Consider the following 25,074-nt stretch of genomic DNA (forward strand, 5'->3'; position numbering starts at 1 on the left):
CTTAAGACAGGTGCCAGGAACCACTAAGATGCCATTTATCATCCTTCTCTGCTTCCTTGGTTCTCTTTTGAGTGCCAGTGAAAAGTTCATTCTAGAGATCTAATTGCTTTTGAATGCACAATACGGTGTCTTACTAAATTCAGCACTCAAGACACTGGGAGTGCCTGGCTCTCCCAAAGGTGCCGTCTTTGCACCTTTTGGGTCTGAGAATGGAGGCATTTTCTTCAGCTCATCCCAACATTGTGTGGGACAGGACAAGCCTGTGAACCAGGGTCTCTCTGGACCAAATGGCCCTTCCTCCGATCTCCGCTGCATGCTTTCTAGATAAAGCACAAAAGCAGAACACAAAACAATCACCAGGTAGCTACCATCTTCCTCTTCCTCCTCATCTTCCTAAACCAGCACTGCTCACACTTGGCTGTGCACACAAATCACCTGGGACTCTGCATGACTGATGAGCTCCCACGGGAGCCATGCTGCTGGTCCCTGGACCACACTTTGAGCACTGTGGATCTGGCCACCCCTCCTGGCAGCTCCCAGTTCCTGAGAGGATGGGAGGAGAAGGGTTTCGGCAGAAAGAGCTTCACGGGAAAGCTCTTCAATGCACACTGGTGTGAAGGGACCAGTCGGCCTTGCTTCTGGGCCATATGCAGGACGGTGTCCTTCCTCCTGCTCCCCGCCTGCAGGGAGAGGACAGAAATCACTGTGCACTGTGCTGCTTCAATGCGTGTCATTTTAAAGGTGTTTAAGATCTAAGACGATGATGGCTATCAGAGGTAAAGTAATAACACTGCACCTTTCTGTATCCCATCAAATGCTTTGAAGGATTTTCCAACCAATTACTTGACTACGGCAGATATCATCGCCCCGGTTCCACAGATGAGGACACTAGAAGACAAGAAGATGTGTGAATGTCCCCGCCCATGGCCAGTGAATAAGAGTGAAGCCAGGCTAGCATTCAGGTGTTTGGGCGGACCCCGAACCCCGTGCCCCCACTTTGCCGTGTTGCAGGGCAAATTCAGATGACCAACCATTTTTTGCGCATGCAGGTGCAGCCCTGCAGGGACCTTTGTGTTGCTCGGCGTGTGGGGTGGACCCGCTGGCCGCCTCTGCGTGGTGTCCGGGCTTCCTGGAGGTGGAGTCACCTGTTCTTGGTGAATGCTCAGATCCATGGGCGTGGGCTGCAGCTAGCAGAGTCTGAGGCAGGAGGATGTCTCGCTCTGTGACTGTGGATACAGCCGCGGCTGCGTAACAAGTCCCCCACACAGGAACCCCTAACAATGGAAATTCGTTCTTGCACAGCTCCGGAGGCTGGAAACCTAGGAGGATCAAGGTGTCTCAGGCCTGGTTTCCCCTGAGGCCTCTCCTTGGCTTGTAGATGGCGTCTTCCCTCTGCGTCCTCACATGGCTGTCCGTCTGTGCATGTCGGTTTCCTAATGTCCTCTTCCTGCAAGGACACAGGTCAGATTTGAAAAGGGACCACTTCAATGACCTGATCTGATCTTAATCCCCTCTTCAAAGATCCTATCTCCAGATACAGTCTCATTGACCACCCCAGTGACCTCATCTGCTCTTAATCCCGTCTTCAAAGTCCCTATCTCCAGATACAGTCCCCTTCTGAGGTCCCGGGATTTAGGGCTTCAACATATGGATTTTGGCGACATGATTCAGCCCACAGCTATGGCCCTACTTGGTCGTTTGTGGAAGGCATGGTACGTGCAGCAGCTGCTGCAGAAGTTGATTAGGAAATAGAATGCCCCAAGGACCAGCAGCCATGTTTCAGCTAAAGGCCAGGGTGGTGGAGACGCCAATCACAGCAGTTTCAGCCCATCTGCTAGCCCAGCAGAGGCAATGCCCGTGACAGCTCAGCCCAACCTAAGGGCTTCCAGGAGGGTTGCTGAGGATCTAGGAGGGCGAGGAGGCACCAGGAGGGAACAGAAGGTGGCCAGGCAGGACCAAGGGGATGGCCTGAGTGTCACCCTGGGCCCAGAACATTCCTGGATATGGCACACTGGGTCTGAGTCATTGTGACCCCAAGAAGTAGACTCCTGCTGGGCCATCCCCAGCTTCCCAGTCAGCTGAGGTAAGCGTTGCTCCTACTGGGTGACCGAGCATTCTAGAGGCACTGGGTGTGCCCCAGGCTGGGGTCGGAGTCTTCTGTGTGGGTTTCCGTCCAGCTTAGCCTGTGACTCCTTGGGGACACCGTGTTCCTCATCATACTTCAGCCTCCTCATCTGAGAGTTTTTATTGAGGTCCCCGCGGTTCTGCTCTGGCTGTCATCCTGTGCCAGCCCACTCCTCACTGGCCAACCCTGAAACCCTGGGGTCTGCACTTGGGAAGTGGGGTTAAAAACTCTCATCCTCTCTCACTGAGACTGTTGTTTTGGCATAGATTAAGGTAAATTTTATCCAAAAACTTCTCGAACACTGTTAGTGAAACAACATAACTGATTTTTCACAAATGTTCTAGCCATATTCTGCCATCGTTCAGAACTCTTGGGAGCACCCCACCTGAAACTGCCTTCCGGGTGGACGGCATTCTTTAACTCTTGTCTCCTATGGGGGTGGATTTGACTTTTGAGTCGCTTGTTTCAGGGAATGGTCAGTGGTCAGGGAATGAATCATCATCCAGCTCATTTGTCCCTTCGAATCCTGGACACAGAATGAGTCCTCTGAGCCCTGAGGTCTATCAAAGGACAAAGACACAGCAGCAGCTGAACAGGGTGCATGTTGTGCTTCAATCTGTGTCAAAGAGGAGGAGGGACACAGACATGCGTGGATGTTCATGTGCTCACACATGTGGACACACACCTGGAATGTTTCTCGGGGGAGGAGAGCTGGGGGCCTGAGGGGTCTGGGGGAGGGATGAGCCTTCGTTTTTACTCTACCCTTCTGTTCTTTTTGTTTTTGCTTTAAAGAAATCAATTGATGTATTACTTTTTTCCATTAACAGATGTTTTTAAAGAAAGAGCTGTCTTTCTAGCCCCTGGGAACCAGAAAATAAATGCTCATTGAAAAAAGGCTCTGCCCTCCCCACTACAGAAAGGCCTCACTTCATCCCAGTTCCAGACGACTTCTCCCTTTCCCCAGCGTTCCTAGTCAGCAGCACAAACCTGCCGAGAGACACACCTCCCAGAAATCCCCGAATCCCCTCGTTTCCTCTAGTCGACTCCTCAGGCAGCCTGGTCTCTCCCTCCACCCTCTCAGTTTGTGATTGGACATCAGGGACTCACTTTGGGCATCTGGGATGCACAGACACCCTGCAGTCCCCAGGTCCCTCAGATGGGGGAGGTGAACTATGTCTGTTTCAGTGGGTGAGGCATCTCCCATGGGGGAAGCCCAGTGCCCTGCAGCAGCTCTCCAGGTGTGGCTTCAGACATGGCCTGGTGGTCTGGGAGGTGGAACAGCCTCTTGTTCGAATCACCAAAGCCTGTTCTTGGGATGTGAAAGAGTTCCTGGGGGGTGGGGCTTGAGACCAGGACGAGGGTGTGGAGACCAGATGAGCAGGGACTCCCCTGAGGTGTGGCCCTGTGCAGGGACCGCAGGTCAGGAAGAGCAGAGGGTCAGGAAACCTTGAAGCCCCTCTGCTTGCAGTGGTCTCTGCCTCCCCGGAAGCCATACAATGTTTTCTGGTTTGCTTGCCAGAAGCCAGCTGGCCCCTTCTGCATAATCCATGTGTGTGTACACATCTGTGTGCCTGTATGCATGGCGTGGTGTGTGCGTATGTGCAGTATGTGTGTGCTTTCACATCTGTGAGATGAAGCATGCAGAATTTCCTGACTCATCATCCAGTTCATTTGTCCTTTTTCCTCTTAGATATCGAACATTTTATTATTTTATTTTATTTCTTGAGATAGAGTTTTGCTCTTGTTGCCCAGGCTGGAGTGCAATGGCGCGATCTCAGCTCAACACAACCTCCACCTCGCGGGTTCAAGCGATTCTCCCGCCTTAGCTTCCCGAGTAGCTGGGATTACAGGTATGTGCCACCACACCTTGCTAATTTTGTATTTTTAATAGAGACGGTGTCTCTCCATGTTGGTCAGGCTGGTCTCGAACTCCCAACCTCAGGTGATGCACCCATCTCAGCCTTCCAAAGTGCTGGGATTACATGTGTAAGCCACCGCGCCCGGCCAGACGTCTAACATTTTATAAGGAAGTCTTGCCATATGCCTGCAAGTATTCAGAAGGCCAAGTTGGGAAATGCCCCAACAGATTCCAAAAATAGGACTTTTCCCCTTTTCTAGGTTGGGGAAATGTTTTGCAGAGGTGGTTCCAAACAGATCATCACTCATCAACCATTATGTTCTCAGTAACAGGACGGTGAAGCATGCAGCTCTTTGTTGGGCGGAAAACTGTAAAATAAGGAAACAGATATTGAATTTCAGTGTTTAGCTCAATTGATGACAAAGGGTTATATTATCATTAATTCATGTTTATTGGACTTCCACTGGGCACATGTTCTTTTTCAAAAATTTTATTTTAATTTTTATGCAGAATCACGGAAGGGTCCTCTTTTTAAACGTTGGAATTACAGAAGTGTATTTGTCTGACATTAGACGGAGTTCAGTAAATATTTGTTGAACGAATGAACAAATTCGCATCATGCTCCATTTATGCTGCAATATTGTTACCTCTGCCCTTTTAGGTACTCTCACTTTCTCCTCTTAGGAGTTTTTTGAAACCAGTAGGAGCCCTCTGAGCGGTGCCCACTGGAGGGCACAGCCAAGAGGTGCAGTGTGAATTGGGCGCCCAAAGTCCTTGCTTAGAAGATTTTTTAACAGAGGTTAAGCTTATGGTATTTTTCGTGTGACAGATTGTATTTCTTTTCATTCTCCCTAAAATGTTCAAAAATTAAAGGGTTTATTTTTTAAACTGGCAGAATGCATTTTAAAATAGGAAAGCAAATGCTAGTACCAATTTTGCATTTAATAATAAAAGGAAAGTGTGTTTTTTAACTTCATAAAGAATCAAATTGTTAGATGATTCCCATTTGGAAAGATCATGAATGTTGATGTATTATGCCTTTTCCTTTTTTTTCTGTTTGGTCACTGTTAAGTTGAAAATAAGCTCCAAAAATAAAAAAAAAAAAAAGAATTCTGGAAAAATATCCCCCCAAAATCACATTGTTCTTATTTTATTACTTTTTTTTTTTTGAAAAACCTAAGCATATATGTTATTGGTAAGTGTCTGTGAGTAACAAGAACAGGAACACTTACTTGCAAACTATTTTAAGTAAGAATGACTCATTTCACTCTAATTATTGCAGGCAACATTTAGGTATTATTTTCATTAAGTACACTATTATTTGTGGCAAATTGTGCTGAAACATTTGTGTTTCCCCCCCAAGGTCTTATGGACACCACAAATTCACCTGTTTAAATACGGAATTTACGGCGGCTGGAAGCACTCCTATTAATTCTGTTATATGTGGTTTTGGCTCCCTAAATAATGTCTAGCTAAAACCTCTCTTATTACGTCCAGATGCAATTCATTTGTTTCTGATATGCAGAACACTGGAAATGTATCAGCCTTTATTATTCCTCATCGAAATGAGCGCCTTTAGATTTCTAATTATATTGTCTAATAAAACTAAACAGTCAATGCTATTTGCATATTATATGAAGAAGTGTCATACAACAAACTCATAGCAGTCAATTAACATAAAAGCTAATTATATATCTCATCAGCTTACAAGAGTTTCTGAATTCATGCTTCCCCTGTTGTAGCCTAGAGCAAAGGAGCTTTGAATTTTCACTTCTAAATATTGACTTTTAACTAATATCAGCAGTGATTTCAATTTTTATGGATGAAAAGTTAGTGATTAAACTAGATGCAATATTGCTACAATGCAATTAAAATTTTACATTAACTAAACCTCCAGAAAGAAAATCTTTGCTACAATGTGAAATTAATTATCAGTCACTAAGCAGGTTAAGTACTGGTTTCATATCTGAAGGACACTCCAAAATAACGATAAAGATGAGTGAAATTTATTGGAGGTTGTCAGACTGTAATGGCAGAGACAGATATACTACAACGACAGTTTCCACTGTAACATAATTGTATTCCTGCTGATTGTGACAGCTATCAAGCAAGAAATTTACTACAAGATTAACAGAGACACAGTAATGAACAAACATGGAGGCATGCTGTAATTGGCCGTTATTAAAGCGTTATCATAGCGGTCTGTAATAAACTCCCTAGCTCCGGTTTTCTAGAGAAGTCAAAGTCAGAACTTTCAAGTACTTTTTTCCATTCTAAAGTAGGGATGTGGGTATCCCCCCACCCCCATTCCATTGCTCACGTAACAAGCACAAGGTCAGAAGAAACGTAAAGGGGGAGAAATAGGCACTACATTTAGGAAGTATGATTAAGAGTTATAGGTGGGTTTAAAATTTAGGAAAAGTTAGGATTTACTTGGAGTGCTTGGGGTACTCTAAGATAGCAATGAAATTATCATGGATCATTTTTCTACTTATAACTTGTACCAAACAAGTCCATATGTAAAAGCAATGGCAGATAAGAAAACTGTGCCAGTGCGTGGGTTTTCTCTGGATACACAGGCCTTCTCATTCATATTTTAATGAGGTTAGTATCTCTGAGACAGTCCTTGGAGGGCAGAGGCAAGGCTCCCTAAGATTACAATAGGAGGTGCTTTATTGACAAGTACTATTCAAAATCTTCACAGTATAGAAAGACTTCGTTTTATTCCACTTGTCCCAATACTTATTGGCCTCTTATAATCAAAACACTTTGAAGTGGGAGGGGGGAAGCCCAGTTATTCTGTGAACAGTCTTTAAATGTACTCATCGTAGTTCAACTGCTTAGAATCATTTTAAACTCTAATCATGTACATTTGAATAAATGTATAAAGAGCTGTAATGCATAGCATCTTTTTCTTAAATATTTTCTCAAAAAAATTGATGCTCTGGCATTTTAGGATCAAAATGTTTCTTAACCTTCTGCAAAAATGAGCTCCATTCGTGTCACGCTGGCTGTTTTCCCTTTCCTTTTTTTAACGAACATCATAAGGTAGTGTCTCCCAGCTAGCTGCCAGCAAACATTTTCTAGTTTTAAAGGATGTTTACTTTAAAGGGCTAGTGAATCACATCAAAAAGCCAGTCAACCTTCATAGACTGACAAAATTATAGAAATTCACACGTTTGCACCTTGCCATAACATATTTGTGTTAAAATAGGCAAAACGGTAGTATATTCAAACAGGTCAAATTACACTTTCAAAATAAAAACAATCCACTGGGAGGTGGAAAGTTGTAACATGGGGAACTGTTTCCAAAAGGTGCAGCCTAGGAAGTGAATCAAATGGCCCGCAGAAGTGAGTTGTGGAAGGCCTTCCACACAAGCATCAAAATTTTGCTCAAAACTTATATGCTCAGCAATTTTTGCAAATAGCTCACAATATTCTGTGAATTGAAAAATTAGTTTTCAGCGTGGTCTCTACTCAACATGAATTAGGTGGTGTATTAGGATGGGTTTGGTGTTCTAATGAAAGAAAGGCCTAAGTTTCTGAAAGCCCCGGCGATCAGACCATAGTGCCTCCTGGCTCTGTCCCCATCCCCCCAAGCATCAAGTATGTTTACTTTTCAGATGGGAAACCAGACGGGGGGAGGGAGGAAGGGAAGAAGAGAGAGAATGAATTTCTTGATTACAGTTAGATATTTTTTAATGAAAGAGTCTACTCTTCACTTTCAGGTAAAATGCTACTCTGTTGACATCCAGAAGCTACTATGAATATATTGTATATGTATCAGCTAAGGAAATAATACTTAAAATACATGCATCACAGAAAACGAAAACCTCCATAATCTTTCCGCTAGTGATCTGTCCGGATTAAATTACATTTTAAAATCTGCCTCTGCATTTTATAGTTTTTCCAATGATTAGCATGTGTTTAATTATTTGTTTCTGTAAATTAATAAAACAGATTTTCAGTTTTGTTTGTTAATCTACGTATTGTGTGCATGTTTTACAACTTAATCAATGAAAATTAATGAACGGCATAATTAAAGCGTAAGTAGAACGCAACTTGTGTTTGAAATGTGCACTTTGAGCCGCTTAGGCTGCAGTTTTTGAGGGCAGACATTTTTAGAGATTAAAACATTCGTGAGTTTTAAAAACGTGGCATTTGAGTGATTAGATACATGTGGTGGTATATGCTATTAAATAGTCCATAAGCTATTGGACTTCCGATTCGAGTGCTTGGGCCTTGAGAGCAGCTCAAAATCAAGCTCCAGTGGAGTCGTGGGGGAGGAGGAGGGATGTTACCTGTGCACAGGGGAGGCGCAGCTGATAGTTAATCGGCGGCTGTATTTCTCTGGCGCGTCCTCTTCCCAAGTTTCTTTTAGAATGTTTTGACAAACTGGCTTCCTTATTGAAACGGGGGGCGCCGGTGGCGAGGCGGGGCGGTTTGTAATGGAACCTGGGTCTAAAGAACACAGGCGCACCCTCCGCCCGCGCTTTCAAGGGGACGCCGCCGCGCCGCTGATGAGATTTGTGGCCAGATGGCGGTGAAGCGCGGAGACCCTTTGTGCGCCCCGAGCGCGCCTGTGAATGTAGCGCGGTCGCTGGCACCGGAAGGGTTCATACTGCGCCTGAAAGGGGACAATGGAGGCTGGATAGATCAACACTGCAGAAATCGAGTTCATTTGTGATTCAGCCCCTTTCACTGCGGTTGTCATGCAAACTTCCTACTTTGATCAGCAGAGGGTGGAGAGGGAAAAAGCCCGCAAAGGCCGCGGGCTGCGGCGCGGTCCGGCGCCCTTGGCGGCTCCACGCCCCCTTCCGGAAGGAGCCGCGGGGACGCCGCATCCTGCACCTTGACCTGTCTAGACGGCCCCGAACGTTTTGTCTCCGTTACCAAGGGCGAGGGGTGCTCTTTGACCCGCGCCCGGGGCGGAGGTGGTGGCCAAAGGGTCCAGCTGAATCCTCGCCGAATTCCGGAGGGAGAGGGGCGAGTGGGGACGTGCACCAGCTGTTCCCAAAGAAAGCAGCCCAGGAGCCCGCCTGGGAGATGGGGCTCCCGTCCGTGAGCCCCTTCCTCTCCCAGCCCCGCGTCCACCCCAGCCCGGGCCATCGCGCGGCTGCAGCGCGGGGGACGCGCAGCCAAGGGCAGCCCCGGGGTGGGCCAGACTTTGGGCCTCCTCAACTTCTCCCCGACTAAGGGGGTCTGCAGCCAGCTGAGCGCGCGCTCTCTCTCCCTCTCTCTCCCTCCCTCTCTCTGTCTCTCCCTCCTTCTCTCTCTCCCTCTCTCCGTGTCTCTCCCCCTCCTCTCTCTCTCCTCTCTGTCTGACAAGTAGATGGATAATAACTGCCATTTTCTATGCGTCATGCTTTTTGCTACATGCTCAGTGACTTCTAAACATGATTCTATGTAGAGGTATAGTTTCTAGTTTGAATGTATTTTTTTCTGTCCACTTTGAAATATATGCACTTTTTAAAAGCTAGAATTTACGCTAACCCCGTAATGATGTAAAGCAGGTTGTTGTTACATTGTAATAACAGTCTACGGTACCGTCTACTGTGTCTGTGCTGGGGAAGTGGCACACGTTTGCATTCATGGAGAGTGTGGCGTTTCCATGTGGACTCGCCGGAAGGTCTTTGAAGTAACATTAACATTAAGACAAGTTTCCTCGCCCTGTCTTTCTTCTTAGATCCCCCTAGCCCAGTCGGAGGCGTTCCTAACGGACCTTTTGGAGAAAGTCTGTGAGCGAATGAACGACTACAAGCTTGAGGAAGACCCTGTGACGAAGGAGAGAACTTTCAAGAGATTTGCTCCTAGGAAAGGAGACAGAATATACCAAGAATTTAAAAAATTATATTTTTATTCTGATGCTTACAGACCTTTGAAATTTGCGGTAAGCTCTCTTCCTTGCAGATGAATCGTATGATCCAGAAACGTGTTTTTGGAACTCTTTTTTGTTGTTTACTACTCTTGTTGTAGTTGAGTTTCAAGATATGGAACATCACAATGCACATTAAAATGTCACCTGCTGACTTTGTTATCTTGCTGCTTAAGTGCTCACTATACATTTGGTAACTTGACTTTTGAGACCCTAAGGGGTTGTGGCAATTTGTGGTGATCAATGGACACGTTTCAGTGATACTTTATGGAAGGTGCTGTTCACAAATCCTGGGGACTTGAAGACACAGTTTTGCACAATGTTTTGCTTAAAACATTTGTGTAGGGACTCCGGAGTGGTCTCCGTGCTGGTGCGAGGAAGGTTCTCTCACAGGTTTCCACGTAAGGAATCAGGGGCTGTGGTTTCCAGGTTAAAAGCCAAATTAAAACGAATGTCGCTTTCAAATATTTACAACCAAGTGCTAGAGGGAGAGTGATGCAACCATCTCTTTTTTTCTAAGGCTTCACAGAGGAGGGAGAATTGTATCCTGAGTTAATTCAAGTATTCTAGCCCAAGCTAAGTTAAACAAAGGCTTAGGTATGATAGTGGGCTTGATGTCAAATTTCCTTCCAGTATAATGTTGATTTTTCATGAATGGTAGTCTCTGGCTTGCTAGAATATGCTTGGCAAAGTACATTGCAATATATTTCACTTTAGTCAATGCTGTTGAATCAGACAAAGTGATGGGCAGTCCTGTTTTTAAAAATGTATTATTAAGTTCACACATTGGCCAGAATATCAGGCCTGCTGGATCCTTGAAATAAGGGCTTTAGCCGATTTTTAAAGATTTTATTTTAATTAGAAAGTAAAGGCAATTATCAGGGTTAAAAGTACCACAGAATAAGAATGGCAATGAATAAGTGCGTTTGTATTTCACAGGTTTTAAATAGGCAAAACCTGTGAAATTTAAATCTTTTAAAATGCCATTAAAAATTTTTAGAGTCTTGCTTAATGAACTCAGAAAATGATTTACAAGTCTCTAGTGAATACCGTTGGGTAACTTCACAGCTCCTAAAAGTATAACCTGGTAGTTCTTTAACAAAGAAACATACTTCAGTTAGAATTTAAGATTATCAAATGCGGGGGCATATTTGAGCACCCTCTTCTCTGAAAGGTCAGGGTTTTTTGTTTTGTTTTGTTTTGTTTTTCCTCTTTTTTAGTGAAGTGAAATTTTGGATGGATCTCTAAATAGTATGAAAAGACACTTCCCGAAGTAACTGTCAGGTGTGTTCTCCACAGTGAAACTGAAGATGAGTTTGTTTTGATTGCTGAGAAGTCTGAATTGTTTTCACACTTTCAAGCCACAAAATGGATTTTTATGTTAAATCTGAAGGAAACTGGTTTAACCATTTCGAGGAACTGTGGTCTTTTAATATTTTTTTTGGAATTTAAAAACCGTTAGACTTTTCAGCGCCTTAAATGGGAGGCCCGTTTCTTCCTATGGCTTCCATTCCAATTTAAGGAAGTGAAACATGCAAAGAATGATGTTCCTTCCTCAGCCTCCCACATCTTCCAACACAACTCATCATGTACTTAAGCCCCAGGAAAATGATGCAATTAACATTCTGGGAAGAGGGTTAATCCAATGCAATGATGTATTAAACCAAAAGGGCTAATAAAAATGGACCACCTTGGTTACATGATTTCCTATGTGTAGCTAATAAATTGTTGCAAAGTCCTTCCTAACAAAGTGCCCCGCCAGTGTGCGTCTATCCACATATGTTGTTATTATGTTTCTGCAGTGTGAAACTATAATAGAAGAGTATGAAGATGAAATATTCTCACTTATCGCCCAGGAGGCACACTATCTAGCTGACAAGCTGTGCAGTGAAAAATCAGGTACTGTGTCTGATGTAACATGTACTCGCTGCTCGCACACCCTCTGTCTCTCACTCAGCCTTGCAGCGTCTTGTTTGCAGACCGAGCCTCGCTGCCTCTCTGCGACCCACAGCTCTGACGCAGGATCCCCCGTCTCCGCTGAATCAGAAACAACAGCATGTGAGAGAAAACAGATAAACAGAAACCACAGGGCTGTGTGGCCTTCCTCTTTCTACTTTCTTTCCTCTACATGTTAAGTGAATTCAAACATTCTTGATTTCCAGTTGTTAAGGAGAAAATTCTTGTTCAGCATTAGAAGACTCCAAAGTACTTTCTTTTTAAGAACTTTGAGAGAGAGGATTTTTCCATACTGGACCAGGGAAGGAGACCCTCACTTCATGGCTTGAGTATTTGCTACACCAGCAGAAGGTGCGATTTTTGTTTTGTAAGAACTTTCTAAAGTTTTTTTTGTTTGCTTGTTTGGGTGGGGGGGATGCTGGATTTTTTTTTTTCCAGGTTCCATTCCTGTATCCACTTCTTAAAAAAATTTTTTTTCTGGCTCAGAGGATGGAAAATAAGTTAATTCTTAAGCATATCCACACACTCAGAAGCTGGAAAAAATTAGCAGAATTGTATTTATAACATACAGAGTTGAAAGTGGTCACTGACTCTCCACTCTGTTGGCTGTACGTAGACCTTCTAGTCCCCTAACTTGGATGCTTGTTTAATACATTTATAAGAATGGAGTACACAGTTGTGCATTCTTTTTGGATATCTTTGGGAAGAAATGAGTGAGTAGATATGAAGACAATGACTTAAAGCCAGTGGGGTACTTTTAAACAATGTGGAAGTTTGAGACAATTAGCATTCAGCAGTTGTTTACAGTAAAGTATAGAATACACCTACATCCATTATATCAAATGTAGTGCCAAAGTCCTTAAAATAACAGCTACTGCATATTTGTAGATAAATATTCATGTCATCAAAAGCCATTAAACAAGAAGTACACAAATCCCCCATTAACAGAACAAGTAAAGTTTTTTTTTTTTTACTCTGAGTAGATAATTGGGTTGTTTCCTGTTTAAAATCCAGTTTTAATGAAGCTTGCAAAAGAATACAGTGAGACGATGTAGTCAGGATTATTCAGGCATTTGGCATAGTTTTCTTTGATGTTGGAGATACACTATAGAAATGTGTGATGTCCATAGCCACAACTTCCCACAGAAAATGTTTTTAAAGTGTTTCAAACAATTCAGAGATGTATGTAGGCATTCAGATATAAGCAAAAATGTGATGAACAATATTTGAAATGTTGATTTTCCGATTTTTTCCTCATAAAGGACGTGGTCTATGACAAACGCAGATCCACTGCTACATGGGCCCTCTCTCAGATGCTCCAGGAGGACTAGAGAGGGTTCCAGTAACTAGTCCCAGCAGTGGTCACCCCGAATAATAATATCCTGGGGAAAGACTACTCCCAAGTTTGTCAATTTGACTTAATTTCAATAATCTTAACTACCTTTCTTCATTCCTTCTGCCTATTTATAATTGGAATAAAAATTAACACTAACCTTGGGAAAATGCAAGCCTAAAGAATAAACCTAAGATAGGTGCAATTTTGCAAGGATAAAATGAAACCTGATTAGATAATTCTTAATTGGCATTTGATTTTTAAAACACTGATTAAGTCCTTACCACTATGAACAGCAGTGTTGGAAGTAAAAGGTGTGAAAGATACTCAAAGGTGCAAGCCATCATTGAACCACAGCGTAGTGAAACAGGGTGAGTCCTTTCAGGTAACGTTTCTTCCTGAAACATATTTATGGATGTTCTGAACCACTCATAAGTTAAAAACCGAGAATAAATTACTCCTAGAAAGGGACTAGACTTCTCCCACCCACTCGAAAAGCCCTGCTGTTGAAGTGAGTTAATACCACAATAACAAGGAAGAGAGTTTCTTCAAACTGAACAATTTTTGATAGAAAAAGCTCAAGCAACACATCAATGATAAAAACTGTGATAAGCGACTAAAGCAACAGAGAATTCATGCATCTTAACACATGAGGATGGTTTCAGACAACTGAAGGATGAGATGTTCGTATAGTAGAAAACTCCAGATGCACTGGTGCCTAATCGAAAACACAAGGACAGCCACTTTACAACCAAAATATGACAGTCACACTCTGCTTTGTGAAGGCGATACTTTGCCCTGTGATCTAGCACTACAGCTTTGCTGTGATAGATTCTCTAGAGTTTAAACAGTGTCTTAAAGATGTGACTCTGTGTGTGTGTGCGTGTGTGTGTGTTTTGGAGGGTATGGAACTGCACATTAAGCAATAACTATTTACTGAGTGTATACTAAGTGCAAAGACACTATGCTATTAAAATATTCACACGCTGCTTTTAGGAAGATAAATATTTAGAAAATAGACATTGGTAGAATTAGAGGTTTTATTGAAAGTTTAGTTCCTTTCTACACTTTACATACATCTTGTTTATATAAGAGTTTCACTTTTTTTCTTCTTAATGCAAATTATTTCACTTTATTTATAATAATCACATGTTGGCCAGTAAGGGCATGTTCACAGACTCTTCCAAATATTGAAGTTCTAACATTCACCCATACACAAAAATAAGTGGGGAAGAATGGAGAAAATATATATGTCAGATTTAAGATGATTGTGTTTGGATGAAAATATAACACATCACTGAGATTTTCATAAACATTGTGTGTCATTTTTTTGATGAGTGAAAAAAATCTCAATGAAAGGTTATAGGATTACAAGTGAATCTGTGGCTGCCACTGCAGTTTATATACTGGATAGAATAAAAGTCATCAAATGTACTCGGTTTTTGGAGTGTGAGACAGAGTAATAATAAGGGGTTATTCCTCAGATAATCTCTTTTTTTCCTAGGCAAGAAATAAAGGCAAGTTCATTAGATGTTCTTGGTGGAATATCTTGGGGCATATAGCCCAGACTTCTCTAGAATGTCATTTTGATGTCTTGGAGTCAAAATGATTAAAATCTTAATGTGCTATAGGGTTGTGATGAAAAGTGCAGCTCTTTGCCACTCAAGGTATGGAACAGAGTACTGTAGCTTAGAAATGAATGGATCTTCTAATACTCATGGAAGTATTTGTTAAATAGAGTATGTGATGGCATAAATAAATACACAAATATATTCTGTATGTATCACTTCTGCTTCCATATCAAACTTAACATTTAAAAGCATCATCACTGATGAATTTGCCCCATAACAATTTTGAATGCAGCGTATGAAGATGAGATCATATATCTAGAAATGTTGAGCCTACATTTAAAGTAAAAGATTTTTCCCTTTTTATGTAGACTTCTCAACACTAATGGAAATGTTAAATTCTAATACGTGAAATAATTACTTTCAAAGGCGAGCATATTTTTTTAAAGTTATGTAGCTAAAGTAATCCATAGCCTTTTTCAATAAAGTTTGCATTAATTGCTTCCAATTGGAAAAGTAGTATTACCAAAGTATCTAGTTGCTGCTGTGGTCCTTGGGTTAAACGCCAGATGTCCTGTGCCCCTTACAAGCTGTGAAATATCTCTGAGTGGAGCCATGGGTGAAATGACACAATATCTTGGCCTTGCTTTAAAATCCTCCAGCCAAAAAAGACTGGAATATGAGGCAAGAACAGCAGTGTTGATCTTTGTTGAAGTTGGGTTTGGGGTGCAGGGGAATAGATTATACCTTTCTTTCTGCTTTGGGGTAATTTCTATAATAACATTTTGGGAAAATTTCCATAATAAAAGTTTTTAAAATATGCTTCCACCAGAACGTCGTTTTTGCATAATGAAAATGACTTAATGGGCTGGTGTCTAAAGTAATAGTGATGCTATCTAATTTTTTTTTTTCCAGATCTGTGTGAAACTTCTGCTAATCATACTGAGCTCTAGGAGTGCCGTGCTGCTAGTTGTAGAGAGGAGTAAAGTCACACCCAAAGGTCAATGTCTGCATTTTATGTTTGCATGTTATCTTTCATGATAAGAAATTTTGTCTCATACCATGTTTGTCTCCGTTTATGATTTATTTTGAAAATCTGTTGTTTGACATCATGACAAACCCTGAGTTTTTTAATAGGTGAAGCTGAGGAGTACATGAAACTTAAATTAACCTTTGCAGATTTTGATGAATCAAGCTTGACAAGAAAGAATTTAATTCTGTATTGGGGGAAAAAGTGAAGACATTTCATAAACAAAATAGGGATTTCATAATGTATGCTGTTTATTTTATAACAGTGTATATGCACGTATACAAGTGCAGTAGCTATCTGATAAGAACTGAATTTGAATTCTCAAATACTTGATTGCCTATAAATTTAAGGAAATACATGGCAACAAATTCAAAATGTGGTCTTCTGGGTGAGATATGGCTATTGGTGAAAGAAACAAACTCACTTTTCGTCAGGAATGAAATTTAAATTTTTAGAAATCACAAGTTTAAAAATTCATCTCTAAAATTTAGTGGAGTGTGTAAAAACTAATGAATGCTTTAATTTATAGTAAACAATAATTATATTGGCCTCTCAAGCACCAATCTGAGTTTAAATGGTTTAGAAAGTTGAATTATTATTGCATCATGTGTTAAAAGATGACGCTAGTGATTTTGTTTTGTTTTACTCCAAACTCTTCTGGTTTGTTTGTTTTTCTTCTAAAGTTTTTTTATTTTTTTAAATTTTTTTGGCTCACATTTAGTGTGTTGAGTTTACTACTAAATAATCTTCCATTCTTCTACAGGAATGGAAAGAGAGTTGGGACCTGGTGGGAAATTATCCTTTGACCACACTTAATATACAAAGTCTAGTAACAATCACTCCCGGAAATTTATTTATCTCTGTTAAATTTGCATTCAATGGAATCTGACTTTAATGATGAAAAATGTCAGGGTATAGTCTACACCAGTTTCTACAAAGAGATTCTCATTGTCTTTGGTGACAATCAAGTGGGTAGGATGCTACACATTCTGCCCGGAAGACCTAAAACTCTTTGCCATATTATTACTCAGTTGCTTAAAAAGCACATTATGTGTTTAAATCATTCTCCTGACTCTTCAGCAGGAAACAATCCTTATATTTAGGAAAATTTAACAAAGCTAAGGGAAAGGGCTTTCCATGCCCCCTCCCCACCTCAACTCTGATTAAAAGTTAGTGAGTTAATATCACTTAATTATTTGGGTGCTTTTTTTTTGGTCTTGTCTGTAGCTGCTTAAGTATGATGGCTCCTTACATAAGCCAATGAACTCACACTCTAGCTGACACACGATGGAAATAGAACTGAATAATAATTAACACTATTTTCCAGTAGGGTAGGACAATTGTTATTTAAAACGTAGTCCCTATAGCTTTATTTAAATGTACCTAGTTAAGGTTAATTTGGCATTTAAAGTAGTAAATCAGGAACATTCTCCTAACTTGGGTTTTCTTGGGAAATGCACTAAACAGGAAAATTATTCCCAAAAACCTGGTGACCTTCACAGGAACATGGTGGGAACTGTGACTCTAAGTAAAGCTTCACTGAAAAATGTTAACAGTTGTAATTGTAGAAGTGTTGCCAAATTTGTTTTCATACTCTCATTGATCATCATTAAAAATTCTCAAATGTAGACAATACTAACACTAATTATAGAAATTAAGAAAATGTGGACTCCTGTTTGTGACTAAACGGACACGGGGAGGTGCACCTCCTGTCACTGAGGGGTGCCTTTCTTTGACAGTGATGCTTTGCTTTGAATGTAGAGGGCCAGGAACCTTGACTTACAGCGAATAGCTAAGGTTTTGCTAAATATGGCATTTCAGGTTTTTTCTTGGATTTCCCATTAAAAATAGTCTTGTGTCTTGCAAATTTTTAATATCTCATGACTTGTGTATTTTTTCTTTCTAGAATTTTTTTCCAGATCAAACTTGCTAAACTCATGTAAATATTTGTAGCTTACGAAGTTACTGATTAAACCTGTATTTGAGTGATAACGCACAAACCACTGGATTTCTCATGGTTGCAGGAAGTCTTAGGTTTCCCTGTGGGTCACTGTTAGGTGGTGCTGCTTTTGCTCATGAACAATGAGATAGAGTAGCTACTCACTTTAGCATCCTTCTAGCCACCTCGGTGCCTTGTAAGTCACATTTATTGACCAAAACCGAAATAAAAACAAGTCATGGGGAGGAAACAAAAACAAAATAAAAGAAACAAGGCAATGTTATGCTGTGAGAGAAAAGTTTCTCAGAGTTGATGAAAAGCGACCTAATTCCATGTCCAAAAAAAATCCCTGCAAAAACACAGGGTAGGGTGTGTAATGCCTATTAAAATAATGAGGAGAGAAGACCCATTTGAGGCTGGACGGTTTCAGATTGTTGTCTTATGAGATGGTTGGTTTGGGTCTCCATGAAGACGTGTGAACCTGTTCTCATAAAAAAAAAAAAAAGACCAAATTGGCTGAGATGCCCAGTTTATTTTTTGTGATGTGGATTACTATTTGCTAAGAACAAGCCAAGGACAATGAATCCGTTTTGCTGAGGAGTGGAGAGTGGGATTGTGCTGAAGTCCCAAACGGGAAAGATCAATACTTTATTTACTAAGACAACCCTAAAAAAATAGAGTCAATAGCTGGCTGTGCTTTTTTATCTGTTTCTCGGCTTAGGTTGATATTTATTCACATACGTAATCACTTTATCTAAATAAAAAATGATAAACTATATATCAAGCTTAAAATTCAGATGGTCATGGAATATGAGAAAAGTCATTCTTTGATGTGATTTTGCGTTCTGTTTTAAAACTTGGTACAAGTCTGTGAGGTAATCTTAAGTGTGCTGAAGCTCACGCAATAGGATATTGTATAGTTTGATACCAAGACGCAATTAACAATGATATGAAACCATCACACTATGAATGTCCCTGTGAGATACAAGTGTGTTTTTATTATGATTCCCTAGCTGTAATTTAACTCCCCTTTATACGTTGCTTAAATTCCTCAGATTAGTTGCTTTTAGACCAAGAAACCAAGTGGATAAAAAGATCAAATGCAGTAACTGACATGGAATTATGGAAGTCGTAAAAATGTATTGCCCTTACATGACCTGGGGAGAGATACGGTAAATGGTATTGCTCTCACACGAAGTTTAACTTGTTGCCCCTTCCCCTAAACGTGTGTTTGCTGAGGAGGGAGGCTCTGCTCTTTGTAGCCCACTTTTCACGATCTGCTCCAAGGGCAGGAGCTGGTGATGAGATTTAATATAATATTGGCTCGTTCACTTGTGGGGTCATCACCAGAAACGTGGGGCTTTGCTTCAGAAGGGCAGTTTGTGGAAGAAGAGTCTTGGATGTCACCTATAGCTCTCTCCCTTCTGGATTCTTCAGGAAAGTCCAAAAATAGAGGGATGGATAAAGAGATAAACAGATAGATAGAAACATGGAAGTGTAGATACATGCCTACAAGCACACAGACACGGACATACATAATAGAGAGGACACAGGGAGATCGGCTAGAGCTTCAAATTTCCAGTGTGGAGCTCTCAGGGAAAAAATAAGGTCTTTATTTTTTTAAATTCCTTAATTAAAGAAACATTCCTGTGCTCCGTGTCTTGGAGAATTATCTCCAGATTTTCATGAAAGAAAAAAAAATTACAGTGGACGTAAAAAAGATTCTACCCTCTACCACGGTAAGATATTCGTAAAACATATTTAATCTATTATGAAGTTGCTGGAAAACAAAAATGCCATGAGGCTGCACTGGAACTAGCATAGAATCTTATAGGGTGTGTCACTATATGGAACACGGATTTCAGTAAACCACAGATTAAACAATTTCCCTCTAAAGCATAGTAGCACAGAGTAAAAGCCCAACACAGTAAGGTGGGCAGTTTGATAGAGAGTCCTGCTCCCTCAAAACCACAGGGCAGGGGGAAGTTCGCAAATCATGAGCTTAGTGAATCCAAGATGTGACCCAGAGGGACATGGCCTTCCCATGGAGCTGATAAGGGCTCCAGTAACTTTCTTCTCCTTTTGGGATTGTTAACACACCAGCGTCTAGGGAAGGCAGGTTATGTACTGAAGCATCGGATGCCCAGGGTCAGCTGATTAAGCATGGCCAGGGCTCAGAAAGATCCGGTATACTGTAAGTAAGAATGTGAATAGCTGTCTCAAACTTTAGGAAAAACAAGAATAGCTGTCTCAGACTTTAGGAATAACAAGGTCGGCACCTGAAAAGTTAGACTGTACTCCTGACGTTTTATATTAAGGGTTTGCCTCATAGCAGCTTTCTGAATAAGTGGGAATTTCTCTACAGCGTATTCTCTGATATTGGCCGATAAAAGGTGACTGTAATCCACGAGGCGACACCATTGTCAACAGAGAGAGAGAAGATTTCAATCAGGTGATTGTCATTGTTTGATAGAAGTAATCTTCATGGCTCTGTTGTTCTTCATCAAAGGGCGCTGATGAAGCACCTTCATGCCCTGTGGTTTACAGAAGAAAGCGGAGAACCAAAAAATAGACTATTTGGTCCTTATTAAAAATGGACCCTATGTAAAGCAATGTGGTATTAAAACAGAGTGAAATCTAATACAAATGTGGCTTCAACAAGTGTTATTAAATTATTAGACCTTCAGGTAAAAATATACCCTTGAATCGCTTTTATATGCAATCAAAGCCATGATGAAATATTAAGGCCCTAAGATTAAAGGGTCACGGGTGCGTGCATGTTTTGAAGCAGTGCCCCTAAATGATAAACAGAAAATGTTGCAGGTTAGCTCAGTTTTGCATATGCTGTGGATGCTGACACCTTGACCAATTTCGAGAGTGGAAGCCCCACTGGAAATCCTCACTCGATTCCAGGGATCTGGGTCAGCTGTGCCTGGTGGAGCTCGTGTGCGCCCATGGATGTGGTGTGGCTCTCTCTTTCCAAACTGCAAAAATCCCAGCCATTTTCTTGAGCATGCACTGGCCCTATGGCAAGATCCCGCTGTAGAAAGATGGCTGTGTCGAGGTTGGAAGAGAGGGCTGATTGCAGCAAATCCCCTTCTGAAACAAAAGCCCAGTAAAAGATGCTGCTCTGCCTTCCTAACCGGTGTGATGCACTGGGGCTTCAGAAAGAAACACGTTTGGTTTTTTTGTTGTTGTTAAGAAATGCTTTCCTTTGTACCTGATAACTGAGTCTCAAGTCCAAGAAAACGATAGCATCTCTAGTTCTTGTGCTTCCCTTCTAGTAACTGGTGATTCGTTAACAGACCAGGGGTGTGTTCTCCTGTGCACGGCAGTGTTAAGTAAGGTACCATTGGCCTTATGCCTCAGCCCAGGCGGCAGCAGGCGCAGAGGCCCCAACTTGGGCCCTGCACAGGCCAGCTGGGTGACCTAGCCCAGGGCCGGCTGGCCCAGGCGGAGCCCCTGGGCACAGGCAGTGAGGGCAGAGAGCCCAGGCTGGCTGCTGCAGCATCTGTGCCTCTGGATCCCCTGGCTGTCCTGCATCCCTGCTCCGGGCAGTCCATGCCCTTGAGCGTAGGCTATCCTCACCCTGCCAGTGTGGATCCCAAAGGAGCAGACACCACAGCATAGGTTCAAACAAAGCTTTATCTCTGGGAGGAGGGTGAGCCTACTGCTTCCTGCCCATTCATTCTCACATTGATTTGTACCTGGGAAAGGCCCCAGCACAGCTCAGGGCCCTGCTCGCGGCTGGCAGAATGAGTCCGCGCTTCCGGTTAGTTGTGAGTTACCACTGTCCCCACTGGAGGAGCGCTTCCCCCTGGGCATGATCTGAATGGAACCTGTGGTGCAGAATCCTGAGAAAGGGCTGGAGGAGCCTCCTGGTGATCCAGTCCCGCACCCCTGGCTTGGGGGCAGTGCACCTCAGCCCCTCCAGGACTGTGGAACAGTTGGGTGGGGTCTTGCAGCTGAGCTTGGTAGCCGATGATGGTTTCCAAGTAACCACCGCTCCTCTCTGAAATTCCTCTTGGTTTAATCTTCCGCAGAGAACTCAGATGCCCAGTGGGCCCTTCTGAGTGCCCAGCCCCCTAAAACCTGCCGTGCTCACTGTTCTGAACACACTCACCCTTGCCCTTGGCCTTTTTGGGTTGGTGCTTAAATAAGCAAATACTCGGGAAGCCCTAGTGCACCTGAGGCCCCATGCTGGGTGCCGAGAAGGAGTGGTGCAGGGGGGGCACAGAGGTCCTCATGGGGAGAGGAGCCCCCGAGGTCAGACCAGCATAGCAGGAGGGCGACCTGTGGTGCGGCCTGGTGAGGACATTTAATGTGGAGGGTGGTGCTCTGCTTAGTTGGACAGGGCCTCCATCCTGAGCTGCGAGGAGAGCAGGGACCACGAAAGACTAGGCCGCTGGCTGTCTGGAAGCACTTACACAAAACACCAAAATTGGAGAACTTTAAGTCAAAAAACGTGTTCTTTGATTGGGTGGGCTGTGGTAGCCATGAGGGAAGGAGGCCAGGCCAAGAGCTCCAGTGACGTCGGGGAATAAGGGAGCCCCTTGGAGTCTCTCGCCTGAGTGAAGGAGTCAGATCAGGAGGACTCAGTACCTGCTGGGAGGACCCAGAAGGGGACTTCCCCCACACCCTCGATGGTGGCCCTGAACTCCTCATCCAGCTGGAAGGACCCAGGAGGGGACTTCCCCCCACCCCACCCCGATAGTGGCCTGGAATGCCTCACCCAGCTGGGAAGATCCAGAAGGGAACTTTCCCCCGCCCCCCACCCCATGGTGGCCCAGAATGCCTCACCCAGCCAGGCTTTGTCTTAGCCCAAAAACCAGGGCAAGTGCTCCCAGGCTGTGTGACAGAGAACTTCCTGATCTCAGGCAGGGACTTGGTTTTGCAGGAGGACTAAGAGTGTTGGGAATCTCCAGGCACCGCCCCCTGCCCACGCCACTGCGTAGACCCCAGGGGCCGTGCCTGGGACAGGATGTCCACAGGAAGTGCCCGCGGGTAGCCCGGAGACCTTGGAGGACAGGTGCTGTGAAATTTCAAGCTAAACACAGACTCTGACTGTAAGGTCGCTGCACCTGTCTCAGCACACATGGACTCGGTGGTGGGCATGAAGCCAATTTGCATCCTGGTAGCTTCCCTTTGAAAGCCAGGCCTAGGGAGTGTGTCTCCAACACAGGCTGGTACCTGAGGGTCCTGGGTCGGGGGATTCTCTCCTTTCAAGATATCACTGCCACTGCGTGGAGCTCCTCACTGAGGCCTGCTTCAACAGCGGGCTTAGCCTCCTGCCTCATGCCCACTGAGGGGATGTTTCTAATTCTTTCCACTGCATCCACTTTAGAGACCAACTCATGCTCATCTGAGCCTCCTCCCGTGCTGCAGATGCAGCTGGACTGTCCCAGCTGCCCTCCCCAACCCTTCAGAGGAGCAGGGTGGGCCTGTGCGAGCCTTGCTCTGGGGAGCCTTGAGACTCTGCTCCTCTGGAGGGATATTTCGACCAGAGCAGGCCCAGCCTGGATGGGGCAGGCGGTCTCTACCACCTCAGGCTGCTCAGGCAGGAAAACTATGGAGGAAAAGGGCTGCCAACCTCTTTAGCTTGGGTTTCTTATTTAAAACCAGATAAAACAAAATGAAAATTGGAAAAATATATATTTTTTCTTATAAGAGAAATACAAACATTTAGAAAGCACATTTTAAAAACATGAAAATAAAAATTCTCAAAATTTCATCATCCAAATAATTGTTTACATCCTATATATACACATGCAAATCTGTTAATACGTGTGTGTGTATATACACACATCTATAAATTAGATTATATCTTATCGACCGTATTATGACCTGGCCTTTTCACTTGATGTATTGTGAATCTGTCTTCATGTCACTCAAATTCTTCTACAGCATAAAATTTAATGGCTGCAAAGTGTTTATTTCACGTATTGCAAGCCACATTTATGTAACAGATCTCCTGTATTAGGCCGTTTCGATTATTTTCAAGTGTTTATTATTGAGAACAATGCAGAGATTAATTTTTGTAAGAGAATATTTAGCAAATTCAAGAACATTTCCGTCAGCTAAAATTGCAGAGGTGAAAGGCTCCCGGGGAAGTCGGTGCTGGGAAGCTGGTGATGGTGGGAGAGGCTGGCTTGGGGCAGGCCAGTGGTACCAGGTTTCTTGCTGCTCTAGGAAGGTCTAGGGAGATTTGGACCCACATTTCCAGCGACTCTGAGTCCTCCAGGGAGACCTGGCACCGGACAGGTGAGGAGGCAGAAGAGTCCTGCCCATGGGAAATTCCCATCTTCAGTTCCAGGACAGGGAACCCGGACGGACCCGAACCCCACCCGCCCACGCTCTGCGGCAGGACTGTTTGCTGAGCCTCGGCCAGGTGAGTCCAGCGCGCCACGGCTCCTGCTAGCACAGCAATGGTGGCGAGCTCAGCACTGCCCTTTACAGTTTATACGTCCCTCCCGAGGGCACTATTTTATTTCATCCTTGTACAAATTTTGTAGAGAAGTGCCATTTTCATCTCCACGTTGGAAAGAACAAACCAGGGTCTGGAGACTTACAAGTGGCCCAGATCAAAGGGCAGATTCCTGGCTCTGCAGCACGCCCGTGCCTCCCTTGAGGGGCCGCTCAGGCAGAGAAAGACCCCAGACCTGGGCTTCCTGCCCTCCCTGCTCTCATGGGCCAGACCCTGTAAAGGCAGTGGTTGGACCAGACAGTGCCTGCGGCCCTCGGCTCTGACGCAGGAGCAGGGTGTCAGGAGGTCCAGGCTGCAGGGCTCTGCACTCGGATGTGGTGGGGTCACACATCAGCACCGAAGCATTTCCTTTGAGAAGACCATGACTTTCTGGGCAGCCCGGCGGCTGCTCATCAGGACAGGCTGGACGTGGGCTTGTCCGTGGTGACATCTCTCTTAAAGATCGTGGTGTGAACATGTATGCCAACGAGAGGCAGGAGGGCACCCTGAGGAACACATACCGCAAAGGTGTGCTGGGGGCCCAGCGTCGTGGCTGCAGCAGAGCAGACCACAGAACCAATGCTCATTCCCAGGCCTCCGTGGCAGCACAAGGCTTTTGGGGGTCCCTGAGGCCCCACATGGCCCAGTGGTGGGGAACAGAAACAGCACCCACATGTTACTGCTGACCCAGAGAGGAACACAGGGCCAAGTGTGTCAGAAATCCTCCTTGCGGGGACTGACTCCTTTGAATACAAATAATTTTAGAGTGTGGCCACAGGGTCAAACCCTTTACCTGGCACAGCTATTGATTGTATGGATTCCTCAGCGTTGTAGCACTGATTTGTTGACCTTACTTTTCTTCCTTATTTTTGGCTCTAGAGAGCTGACGTCCTTTTAGCAAATATTCGTTTCGCCTTTCCATATTCC

The 25,074-nt window shown here is 43.5% G+C and overlaps 2 protein-coding genes across 5 annotated transcripts in view; one reads left to right on the top strand and one right to left on the bottom strand.

Moving 5' to 3' along the window:
• CNPY1 (canopy FGF signaling regulator 1) overlaps positions 1-24,030 on the top strand; it is a 51,887-nt gene extending 27,857 nt beyond the window's left edge. For 2 of the 4 annotated variants that reach the window (XM_050785736.1, XM_050785735.1), the window contains exons 2-5: positions 9,670-9,873; positions 11,661-11,757; positions 15,631-15,715; positions 20,050-21,024. In XM_050785736.1, the coding sequence (XP_050641693.1) occupies positions 9,670-9,873; positions 11,661-11,757; positions 15,631-15,668 (339 nt within the window). In that variant the 3' untranslated portion in view covers positions 15,669-15,715; positions 20,050-21,024. Of the gene's footprint in view, positions 1-9,669; positions 9,874-11,660; positions 12,166-15,630; positions 15,716-20,049; positions 21,025-23,873 lie in introns of those variants that run through there. The other 2 variants (XR_007724504.1, XR_007724503.1) reach the window with 2 other exon arrangements.
• Positions 5,159-9,395, bottom strand: LOC126951542 (uncharacterized). Its single transcript, XM_050785734.1, has one exon. The coding sequence runs from the start codon at positions 9,345-9,347 to the stop codon at positions 8,694-8,696; it is 654 nt and encodes a 217-aa protein (XP_050641691.1). The 5' UTR covers positions 9,348-9,395; the 3' UTR covers positions 5,159-8,693.
• Positions 24,031-25,074: the final 1,044 nt, after the last annotated feature.

This window comes from Macaca thibetana, chromosome 3 (genome assembly GCF_024542745.1).
Source record: "Macaca thibetana thibetana isolate TM-01 chromosome 3, ASM2454274v1, whole genome shotgun sequence".
NCBI lineage: Eukaryota > Metazoa > Chordata > Mammalia > Primates > Cercopithecidae > Macaca > Macaca thibetana.